At 28.6% G+C, this 11,755-nt stretch overlaps 3 protein-coding genes across 6 annotated transcripts; all 3 read right to left on the reverse strand.

The window, feature by feature from the left end:
* Window positions 1–4,891: 4,891 nt before the first annotated feature.
* On the reverse strand, window positions 4,892–7,006 carry LOC115232949. The gene is made up of 3 exons (XM_029803128.1): window positions 6,921–7,006; window positions 5,254–5,872; window positions 4,892–5,167 (listed from the first exon to the last, which is right to left on the reverse strand). The coding sequence occupies exons 2-3, from the start codon at window positions 5,795–5,797 to the stop codon at window positions 4,938–4,940; spliced, it is 774 nt and encodes a 257-aa protein (XP_029658988.1). The 5' UTR covers window positions 5,798–5,872; window positions 6,921–7,006; the 3' UTR covers window positions 4,892–4,937.
* Window positions 7,007–7,077: 71 nt separating this feature from the next.
* On the reverse strand, window positions 7,078–8,544 carry LOC115232951. Its single transcript, XM_029803134.1, has 2 exons — window positions 7,976–8,544; window positions 7,078–7,631 (listed from the first exon to the last, which is right to left on the reverse strand). The coding sequence occupies exons 1-2, from the start codon at window positions 8,412–8,414 to the stop codon at window positions 7,087–7,089; spliced, it is 984 nt and encodes a 327-aa protein (XP_029658994.1). The 5' UTR covers window positions 8,415–8,544; the 3' UTR covers window positions 7,078–7,086.
* LOC115232950 lies at window positions 8,519–11,038 on the reverse strand. 4 transcript variants are annotated; one of them, XM_029803129.1, is made up of 6 exons: window positions 10,790–11,038; window positions 9,967–10,044; window positions 9,601–9,873; window positions 9,228–9,506; window positions 8,855–9,133; window positions 8,519–8,760 (listed from the first exon to the last, which is right to left on the reverse strand). In XM_029803129.1, the coding sequence occupies exons 1-6, from the start codon at window positions 10,878–10,880 to the stop codon at window positions 8,540–8,542; spliced, it is 1,221 nt and encodes a 406-aa protein (XP_029658989.1). In that variant the 5' UTR covers window positions 10,881–11,038; the 3' UTR covers window positions 8,519–8,539. The 4 variants fall into 4 exon arrangements, with proteins under 4 accessions (XP_029658989.1, XP_029658990.1, XP_029658991.1 ...); XM_029803130.1 differs by lacking the exon at window positions 10,790–11,038 and adding an exon at window positions 10,480–10,750; XM_029803131.1 differs by lacking the exon at window positions 10,790–11,038 and adding an exon at window positions 10,457–10,750.
* Window positions 11,039–11,755: the final 717 nt, after the last annotated feature.

An 11,755-nucleotide genomic window follows, 5' to 3' on the forward strand; every position in this document is an offset into this window, starting at 1 on the left:
ACGTTGAAATGGGAAGTCCTACCCCACCCGGCGTATTCTCCAGACGTTGCTCCCTCTAACTATCACTTGTTTCGATCAATGGCACACGGCCTGGTTGACCAGCACTTCCGGTCTTATGAAGAAGTAAGAAATTGGATCGATTCGTGGATCGCTTCAAAAGATGACCAGTTTTTTCAACACGGGATTCGTACGCTGCCCGAAAGATGGGAGAAAGTAATGGCCAGCGATGGACAATACTTTGAATCATAAATGTATAACCAGTTTTTTACAATAAAGCCTCGAATTTCGGAAAAAAAACGGCGGAAGCAAAGTTGTACACCTAATAACAAATATGATAACATATTTATTTACTTTAAATAAAATATTTTTTGAATCAATTTCACTTTTTCTTCAACTTAAACAATTATATTATTCTTTCAAACAATATTCTTCTTTTATTCAAAAGATTCATTATGTTGCTTTTAACAATTTAAATAAATCTTAAAACAAGTTAGGATAAAGTTAAATTGTATGTTACTGCATCTTTTTAATCAAATCTTTGAAGCATCTTAGGGTAGTCATAGCACGTAGAAAAACAATTTTACTTATTCGGAATTTCTATCCGAATAAGTGAATATTGGACATTTGTCTGTCCCGTCTTTCCAAAAATCAGTTCATTATCTGAATTCTCCTCTATTGAAATCGTATCAGAAATGAAACTAATAGAAATAGTTGTTAAATGTTATTAGCTGTGTGTGTGTGTGTGTGTGTGTGTGTGTGTGTGTGTGTGTGTGTGTGTGTGTGTGTGTGTGTGTGTGTGTGTGTGTGTGTGTGTGTGTGTGTGTGTGTGTGTGTGTGTGTGTGTGTGTGTGTGTGTGTGTGTGTGTGTGTGTGTGTGTGTGTGTGTGTGTGTGTGTGTGTGTGTGTGTGTGTGTGTGTGTGTGTGTGTGTGTGTGTGTGTGTGTGTGTGTGTGTGTGTGTGTGTGTGTGTGTGTGTGTGTGTGTGTGTGTGTGTGTGTGTGTGTGTGTGTGTGTGTGTGTGTGTGTGTGTGTGTGTGTGTGTGTGTGTGTGTGTGTGTGTGTGTGTGTGTGTGTGTGTGTGTGTGTGTGTGTGTGTGTGTGTGTGTGTGTGTGTGTGTGTGTGTGTGTGTGTGTGTGTGTGTGTGTGTGTGTGTGTGTGTGTGTGTGTGTGTGTGTGTGTGTGTGTGTGTGTGTGTGTGTGTGTGTGTGTGTGTGTGTGTGTGTGTGTGTGTGTGTGTGTGTGTGTGTGTGTGTGTGTGTGTGTGTGTGTGTGTGTGTGTGTGTGTGTGTGTGTGTGTGTGTGTGTGTGTGTGTGTGTGTGTGTGTGTGTGTGTGTGTGTGTGTGTGTGTGTGTGTGTGTGTGTGTGTGTGTGTGTGTGTGTGTGTGTGTGTGTGTGTGTGTGTGTGTGTGTGTGTGTGTGTGTGTGTGTGTGTGTGTGTGTGTGTGTGTGTGTGTGTGTGTGTGTGTGTGTGTGTGTGTGTGTGTGTGTGTGTGTGTGTGTGTGTGTGTGTGTGTGTGTGTGTGTGTGTGTGTGTGTGTGTGTGTGTGTGTGTGTGTGTGTGTGTGTGTGTGTGTGTGTGTGTGTGTGTGTGTGTGTGTGTGTGTGTGTGTGTGTGTGTGTGTGTGTGTGTGTGTGTGTGTGTGTGTGTGTGTGTGTGTGTGTGTGTGTGTGTGTGTGTGTGTGTGTGTGTGTGTGTGTGTGTGTGTGTGTGTGTGTGTGTGTGTGTGTGTATGCTTTTAGTTTATTTATTAATATATATTAATATAAATTCGTATTGTAAATCTCATCTTTTTCTCTATGTCTATATTATTTGATTAAACCAATTTAATACTAATTGAATATAATGTTTACAATTAGTACGCGTCAAAGGAATCGGTATAAACTAAGCCAATTAAAGTGCGATACTATTAATTTAAACCTAAGATTAACAGATTTAAACATTTAATGCTCCATGCAGTGCGACACTATTAATTTAAACTTAAGATTAACAGATTTAAGCATTTAATGCTCTATGCAACCGGTTGTTAAGCACAAAATTTAGAGTTTTAATAATTGCTTCTTTCAACGATCAGAACATGTAATCCACATAACCAACAATGAGATACTATTAAATATCATCGCCTTGAATAAACTTTCGTGACGGAGTATCAATGGGGCTTGAAGACTCGGAAGTAAGATTGGAGAGCGTTGACATTATCAACCGATTTAACATGAAAAATAACTAAACAAACTTGTTTGAATTTATTTAGTCAGTATTTTATCATTAAAGATATACAGTGTCTGTCATGTAGCTGTTTTAAGAAAATTTCATAAAAACAATAAACATTTTATTCTACTAAATCATTATTTTATTACTGATAATGAAAAGATTTATTTATTTGCAGCATTTATATCGCACAACGAGATTCTTCTCGTCACGTTAATTCCTATAAAGCCTACAATTTTTAATAATACTTTGTCGATGGAGCATGATACACATTCCGAGAATATCTTTTCTGATACAAAGTCTTTTCTTCAACAAAATCCATATTTCATTTTCTCGAGATTTCAGAATTTTATGACAAAAAATAATTATTTCTGCTAAAACTGTTATAATATTTAATTGACTCTATGAAAAAAATCTAACATTAGCTGATGTCCTCGACAAAATATTCATGCTCAAAAAAAAGATTATAAACAATTTAGATTTCGAAGAAGAAGGTATCGAAATATATTAATAAAGCACTAATAGTTATGATTTTTGACGTATGTCGATATCATCTTAACATTATTTTTATTTATATTTATTACACTTCAAAAACTTTAGCAAAATTTAAAATGATTTTGTAATTATTCTTTTTATTATAGAGTCGTAGAAAATTGTCAATATATTTTGAATGAAATACTTAATACAAAGCGATAGAATATAAAGTAGATTCCCAGATTATATCGCACACACATACAGTCCATATTATTTAAAAAATTATTTATGATTATTTAGGATTTTAATTATTTTAATTACTAAAAAAACTTTTAAGAAAGAAAAAAAGAAAAAGGTATAGGATTTATAAACATCGAAATTATAATTAACATCTTCTTTATTTTCCACTAAGCAAATTATTATACCGCATTTATTATAACAAAATATGATAGAAATAAAACCGTGTTTCTACTTAATTTTAAACATAAATTATATCACAAGTCTTTCAACATTGTTACTTATACTAAAACGAGATAGAAATATAATACAACTTGTTTTTCTATTAAATCTTAAGCATATAAATTGTCATAAATTTTTATATTATAATTTATAAAATAGCTATTTATTTAAAAAATTAAACTTATTTTTCTCTATTCAATGCAGGTTTAAAAATAAACAATATCACTAATGTTTGCGCATTGTAATTTAGAATTATAGCAAAAAACTTATCTTTCTTTAATTATAGCAATCTCTCTCTTTTAAACATTAATTATACTATAAAAATATATATCTTTGTATTATAATTTATATAAAAAATGCCATAAAAATAAAACTTCCTTTTTGCACTCATTGCACGTTTAAAAATAAATTCTATCACAAGTGTTTGTACTGTAATTTATAAGAAAATTAAAGAAAAAAAACTTACTTTTCTTTAGAACAGTCTCTTTCTCTCTCTCTTTCTCTCTCTCTCTCTTCGACATTAATTATATCACAAATGTACTATAATTTATAACAGAACATGAGAAAAACAGAAATAAGGAAAACAAAATCTTTTTCTCATAGTACTTAACACATAAGTATCAAATGACCTATATATTAAATATAGCTATGGATAATAAAAAAACTTCTTTTCAAAAAATATATTACTTATTATGACTACGTGGCTTAGATTTTTTAGAAATTTGATTATGGATCCAGCTTCTAATTTGTGGAATAGAGCGACGGCTTAAACATTTGTTTTTCATTTTAACCTCTACCATTTGTTTTCCTGAAGGTAAACGTTGTTCCGTCAATTCTTGTTTAAATGTTGTAATTATTATATTACATTCTTCTTGTGTCCATCTTACGCGTTTTGTCGAACCATACGGTGAGGCTTCATAAAATTAAAATATTATTATTATACAAAATCTTGCACATAATAAGAAATATAAGAAAATTTGATTATTTTCATATACTTACTACTGCGTCTTTTTCTTCCATTTATTGTATCACAAATTATAATTAACATCTTCTTTATTTTCCACTAAGCAAATTATTATACCGCATTTATTATAACAAAATATGATAGAAATAAAACCGTGTTTCTACTTAATTTTAAACATAAATTATATCACAAGTCTTTCAACATTGTTACTTATACTAAAACGAGATAGAAATATAATACAACTTGTTTTTCTATTAAATCTTAAGCATATAAATTGTCATAAATTTTTATATTATAATTTATAAAATAGCTATTTATTTAAAAAATTAAACTTATTTTTCTCTATTCAATGCAGGTTTAAAAATAAACAATATCACTAATGTGTGCGCACTGTAATTTAGAATTATAGCAAAAAACTTATCTTTCTTTAATTATAGCAATCTCTCTCTTTTAAACATTAATTATACTATAAAAATATATATCTTTGTATTATAATTTATATAAAAAATGCCATAAAAATAAAACTTCCTTTTTGCACTCATTGCACGTTTAAAAATAAATTCTATCACAAGTGTTTGTACTGTAATTTATAAGAAAATTAAAGAAAAAAAACTTACTTTTCTTTAGAACAGTCTCCCTCTCTCTCTTTCTCTCTCTCTCTCTTCGACATTAATTATATCACAAATGTACTATAATTTATAACAGAACATGAGAAAAACAGAAATAAGGAAAACAAAATCTTTTTCTCATAGTACTTAACACATAAGTATCAAATGACCTATATATTAAATATAGCTATGGATAATAAAAAAACTTCTTTTCAAAAAATATATTACTTATTATGACTACGTGGCTTAGATTTTTTAGAAATTTGATTATGGATCCAGCTTCTAATTTGTGGAATAGAGCGACGGCTTAAACATTTGTTTTTCATTTTAACCTCTACCATTTGTTTTCCTGAAGGTAAACGTTGTTCCGTCAATTCTTGTTTAAATGTTGTAATTATTATATTACATTCTTCTTGTGTCCATCTTACGCGTTTTGTCGAACCATACGGTGAGGCTTCATAAAATTAAAATATTATTATTATACAAAATCTTGCACATAATAAGAAATATAAGAAAATTTGATTATTTTCATATACTTACTACTGCGTCTTTTTCTTCCATTTATTGTATCACAAATTGAATTTGTATCTGAATTATCACTATCTGAATTATCATTGTCTACTTGAAGTGTTTTATTTATTGTAAAATTATTTTCATCTGAATTAAGATGACTCTGCGAGTCATCTTGTTGAATATCATCTTGTTCAAAATCATGTTTTTCACCTTGTGCTATTTTAAGTAATCGAGACATTTTAACTATTTCAATTTGTGGAATAGACTGACGATAATGTTGCATGTGAATACTTTTGTCATGGCCTAGATAATTAGCTAATTGTGTTATGTCAGGCTCTGACAGATTTAATGTAATGCACCTTGTTGCAATATGCTTGCGAAGGTTTGTACCTCGTAATCTAAGAGGCATGCTTGCTCTACATTCTAAGGAATATGTGCGTAATAAATCACATGCTCTTATATATTTGAAACGTTTTTTATCATAACCGGGTAAAGCAAAGATATATGGGTTTTTTTCAGGTATATTTGCTTCCTTACGATATTGTAAGAGCAAATCTATACAGCTTTTCATTTCAGCATCCAAAAGAACTGGTACAGATCTTCCCAATTTTCCTCTAATGAGAAACCTTACGTATCTTTTAGCAATCTGAAATAATTATTTATTTTATTACTTATGCAAATATTTATAAGAAATTATTTAATATAACTGCAAATATTGTTAAAATGTTGAATTAACAATCTATTAATAGTACTTAAACTCTTTTAGATTTTATTAATTAATATCATTTAAGAGAAAGAGAGACAGAGAGAAAGATTGCATCTTTCTCTATATATACATTGCAACATACAACTGTTCAATAAAAAATATGCTCTATAATTGCAAGATGTAATCGATAAAACATAGATTAGGAAAAAATATCTCAATATATATTATAAACAAATATACAAAGTTCAGTTTCTGTGTTATATCATCTTTAATTATTAGAATATGTAAGAATATTTGTAGAATAAAAATATAAGAATATATGTAGAATATTTAATTATAAGAATATGTAAATAGAAATTTTAAATTTTTGAAAATTGGACACAGATTTAAATATATAACATTTTAAAATTCGTTTTCCAAGAAATTTTTTCTTCCTTTTGAAAAATCTAAATTTATATCTTATAAATTATATTTTATAAATTATACTTTATAAATTAAAAATAATTTGGTATGTAAAAATTGAAATATTTCTTTTTATGGATATATAAAAAGAAATATTCCATTTTTTATACCAAATTATCTTTAATCTAGATCATATTAGATTAATCTCTAATATTCTTATAATATATTATTATAATTAGATAAATCTCTAATATATATTTAGATTTAATATATAATATATGTTTTATGCCCGTATTCATAGTCTGTTCTTATATTTAAGATTGTCTTAAATACAAGTCTTAAGATGTCATAAACCAATCACAGAGCCGTATTAGCATCTTAAGACATTACTTAAGACGGTCTTAAATATAAGAACCGATTATGAATACAGGCTTTGATCTGCATTTTGTACTCTCTGCATTGCAAAATAATTTATTCTATGCATGTGATTTTATTGATTTATAACCTTCAAATCTTTGTAGTTTTCTTATATAATAATCATATATAATAATCATATACAGATAAGAAATACCAGACATAAACATACTTCTTGAGCTTCAGGCGATAAAGATTCATATAAATCTGGATTTGTTTGTGCATTTATATCTTCCTGATGCTTGTAATCATCGATAGATATTCCAACAAAAATATTTTGCAATCCTACTAATATTCGCATTCTGTCGGTATCCGGCATCCTCTTAAAGCCTGCTACTTTATTTAGCTGTAATACAATTATCATATATCGACGGATGATAAATACTGTAGAAATCTGTTACATTTTTATTAATGTTTTTGAGGGCTTGTAAAAAGCGCCCTAATAGCCTTAAACGGGATCTTATCATATCTTGTTGGTGCTGATGCTTGTATTTCAAACATAATTTATTACCATAAATAATTAATAGTTCATCATATCTAATTAATCTGATAACATCATCTTCTCTTAATACTGGAAATACAACATTTCTTAAAATAGAATTTGCACACTCATGAATTCGGCCTTGAACTTTTCTTCCAAGTATGTTGACACATCTGCCAATAGTTTTCTGCGTGCACTCTTTAAAATGATGACGTATATTATTTTTAGTAAAAAAGCCTTTACATCCAGCACAACATATAAAATCACGTGCAGTTCTCTTTTTTGATTCTGTCGGTCTTCTACAAACTATAAGTTCTCCTTTATTATATGTAGGATTTGTGTTAAATAAATAATTGCCTCTTCGTCTGAGAAATCCGATAATCTTCTGTCTTTCTTTATTACCTAATATAAAACATAACACTTGTATCAAAAAAGAAATAAAAAGAATATAATTAAGTTAATAATATAATACAATTATCAAATATTTATATATGTTGTTATAAAATAGTTTTCTCTAGTATATCTATTAAATAATACATATAATAATATATATTTTTCAATTAATTTGCTCTAAATATTTTTAATAAATACAATCTACATGTAAAAATTTCTATTATGAATTAATAGTTCTAATAAAATGATAAATGAATAAATAATGTAAATATAGCTGCTAGATAACAGACAAAATAATACATAGGAAGATTAATAAATCGAAAATATATATTTCAACAACATATTTTCTATACCTTTTGGTAATGCAGCAAATTTTTTTACTTCTTCTTCATCTTTATGTACTCGTTCTAGGTGCCTACTTATCTTTGACTGCATTTTCTTGCAATAATAACAAAAATTTGGTTTTCCTGTACCTCTAAGATTTGAACATTTAACATGTAAATTAGTGTCATCACAGATTTTCTGTCCAGAAACATTTAACGATGTTTCTAAACTACTTTTTGTAATGTTATTAGATTCTGTTGAACACGATTGTACAAAAATATTTTCTTTGTTAGAATCTTCTGAACCTGAATAGCAATAATGAGGATCCTTGTCTATATTATCACTGTTACAATCGCTATTATCATTGTTACAATCGCTATTATTAGGAGAATCATTTACATTAGACGGTGTTTTACGAAATAGTTTCAAGTTGTTATTAGTATTATGTATTAGTTTTGCCATATCCATACTATTATTATTTACTTTATCTCTATTATTATTCTCAGTTTCTATATTATTATCATTATTGCTTATATTAATATCACTGTTACTGCAGCATTTATCAAGATTATTGTTAACCACATTATTTTCATCTATACTGCAATGACATTATTTAGAGATATGTCTAAATCATGTAATTCTTCAAATGAAAACATCACTGTTCGATCGAAATTGTTGTCTGATGTAGAATTATTATTAGTATCTTTTTTTTCAAATTGATTAAGTATATCCTTATATAAATTGTATTCTGGCAGCATAACATCAGAAGTAGATTCATTACGAACAACAGTATGCGTATCAACATTATCATTGACTGTAAAACAAAGACTCATTTATAATTGACAATAACATGTTACAGTTTCTTAGTATATATTTTTCATAATATAAGCAAAAATTACGATTCTTACCAATGTCTTTATTTAATGGCACGTCTGGTATTTCCAAACTTAGATTTTCACTTGTATTTATACATAAATTATATTCTTGCAACGTAACATTAGAAGCAGATTCATTTGGTAATAATTCAGTACTGATATTTTTGTCAAACTTATCATTTTGTTTTGTCAGTTCTTCAATATTTATAATTTCAGTAGGAAGCGTTTGAAAATTCTCTATTGTGTCAATAATACATTCAGATTCATCAATTGCATTACGAGCAACAATATGCATATCAACATTATCATTGACTGTAAAACAAAGACTCATTTATAATTGACAATAACATGTTACAGTTTCTTAGTATATATTTTTCATAATATAAGCAAAAATTACGATTCTTACCAATGTCTTTATTTAATGGCACGTCTGGTATTTCCAAACTTAGATTTTCACTTGTATTTATACATAAATTATATTCTTGCAACGTAACATTAGAAGCAGATTCATTTGGTAATAATTCAGTACTGATATTTTTGTCAAACTTATCATTTTGTTTTGTCAGTTCTTCAATATTTATAATTTCAGTAGGAAGCGTTTGAAAATTCTCTATTGTGTCAATAATACATTCAGATTCATCAATTGCATTACGAGCAACAATATGCATATCAACATTATCATTGACTGTAAAACAAAGACTCATTTATAATTGACAATAACATGTTACAGTTTCTTAGTATATATTTTTCATAATATAAGCAAAAATTACGATTCTTACCAATGTCTTTATTTAATGGCACGTCTGGTATTTCCAAACTTAGATTTTCACTTGTATTTATACATAGATTGTAGTTTGACATGACATTAGAGATAAATTCATTTCGCAATTCAGTACTGAGATTTTTATCTAACGTATCATTTTGTTTCGTTAACTTTTCAATATTTATAACTTCAGTAGGAAATGTTTGAAAATTCTTTGTTGTTTCAATAATACATTCAGATTCACCAGTTGTATTTTGAGCAACAGTATCCGTGTCAACATTATTATTGACTGTAAAACAAAGAATCATTAATAATGAACTATAACATGCTATATTTTTTCAATATATGTTTTTCTAATATAACCAAAAATTACAATTCTTACCAGCATATTTACTTAGTTGCACAACTGGTACTTTCAAATTTAAGTTCTTAGCTATTGTATCAAGCATTTTATAATTATCTGTATCAAAAAGCATTTTATATCAATTAGTACTTTCTTAAAATAATTCAGCTAAAACTAACAGGAAGAATGCATCTACCAATTTTGTTAAAGTTGATGCAACATATAATCTTATTATATTTACAGAATTCAATCTATTTAAAAAATTGTCAAATTTTGTACTACTACTAATGAGTTGTAGAATTATAAAGTGTTTATAAATTAGAATATGAACTACCACATTAGAATTTTTGTAACGTAACACTTTTATAATGATAAACATTATAAAAATTAAGCGTGGAATTATTTCATGCGTATATTATACAAGATGTTAAAAAGTTTAAGACATTCAATGCAAATAATTTATTAAATTAAGTATAATTAAAAATTTCTTAATCAGCGTAGATCAAGATATAAGTTGCTTTCCATTTACATCAAAACTCAGATAATTCTCACTTGTGACGTCATAACTCAGTTGAATGCACGTTCCTTTTGATGCTAGCAAGTGAGATTCAACTGAGTTTTTACGTGGTTTCTGCACACGATCGAGACCGTGTGCTTTAGTGAGTCTAATAGACTCACACTAAAAGTGAGGTTATGAATCTATATAATTATGTGATAGCTTTGTTACCAAAATAAGCAGGTCAATGACGTCATTGTCTGAGTATGAAATACTCACATAACTGAGTGACTCAGTATCAGTGAGTGCAAATGGAAAGTAACTATTATTGTATAATATTATCCAACATTAAAATAAAATACTCACTATTCAATACTATTAATTGTTTCCTTTTCCATTTTTTATTGCGAATGTGAACATAATACTTATTTTTTTGATATTTATATAGACCATACATTTTCAAATGGATTATCGCCGTATACTTTTCTTTTATTCTTGCGAACCTAACCACAGATCTATAAAGCGCGCGTAAAAGGCACGCGAAATAGGGCGCGTTCAGCAGAACAAACCGCTTAGAACGCGTTCCACTTAACGATCGCAACGCTCGCGAGCATCATCTGTCTTTGTTTAACTTTCAGTAAACAACAAAGATGAAATGATACCGTGAGCGTTGCGGTCATGAAATGGAACGCGCCTTTAGTAGCAATCCAACATAATTAGTTCTTACTTTTAGAGCCAACAAATCAACGTCGAGTTGACAAGGCGCATTGATGTTTCTCGCATATAACGAGTTGGTTGCTGAACCATTTAATGAATCCATCTCTTAAAATACAGCAATCGGTAAAAATCCTACATTGTTCAAAAACTGCATCTTTTTCTGTCCTCTGTATTATTAAATTTATGACATCAAAATTTTATAAATTGTATATATTATAATTATTAAGACAAGGCATTGCAACGAGATTGTTATATATAATTCCCTGTGTCCTTCGCATTAAATACTTTTTTCGCTTATATTTCGGCAATAATACGAAAAACAGAAAAAATGCAATTCTTGAACGACGTTGATTTCTTTAGCGATTGCCATTTAAAAGATAGACTCAAATGCGAAAGAACCACAGTTGTTTACGTCACAATTTCAATCTGTTGTATAGCTCTAATAGTCAAAAATGTGTTAATTGAAAAATTTTAATGCGTCAATCCTAGTAATGCAGAGCTCGTAAATTAATGTCTTTCTCGATTGATGTCGATATCTTTAACGGTAGCCGAGATTTAAGTGAAAAAATATATTAGACGCGAACGACCCAGGCAAAGGCGTCGCGATTTCGGCTC

Source organism: Formica exsecta, unplaced genomic scaffold, assembly GCF_003651465.1.
Source record: "Formica exsecta isolate Colony F162 unplaced genomic scaffold, ASM365146v1 scaffold1516, whole genome shotgun sequence".
NCBI lineage: Eukaryota > Metazoa > Arthropoda > Insecta > Hymenoptera > Formicidae > Formica > Formica exsecta.

Coding starts and splice junctions, on each gene's coding strand:
- LOC115232949 (XM_029803128.1), bottom strand. CDS start 5,797: ATGAAAAGCTGTATAGATTTGCTCTTACAATATCGTAAGGAAGCAAAT. Junction 5,168..5,253: donor TGGAAGAAAAAGACGCAGTA/GTAAGTATATGA, acceptor AATTTTATGAAG/CCTCACCGTATGGTTCGACA.
- LOC115232951 (XM_029803134.1), bottom strand. CDS start 8,414: ATGGATATGGCAAAACTAATACATAATACTAATAACAACTTGAAACTA. Junction 7,632..7,975: donor ATTTGCTGCATTACCAAAAG/GTATAGAAAATA, acceptor GTTTTATATTAG/GTAATAAAGAAAGACAGAAG.
- LOC115232950 (XM_029803129.1), bottom strand. CDS start 10,880: ATGTATGGTCTATATAAATATCAAAAAAATAAGTATTATGTTCACATT. Junction 9,874..9,966: donor GCAACTAAGTAAATATGCTG/GTAAGAATTGTA, acceptor TTTGTTTTACAG/TCAATAATAATGTTGACACG. Junction 8,761..8,854: donor GCCATTAAATAAAGACATTG/GTAAGAATCGTA, acceptor TTTGTTTTACAG/TCAATGATAATGTTGATACG.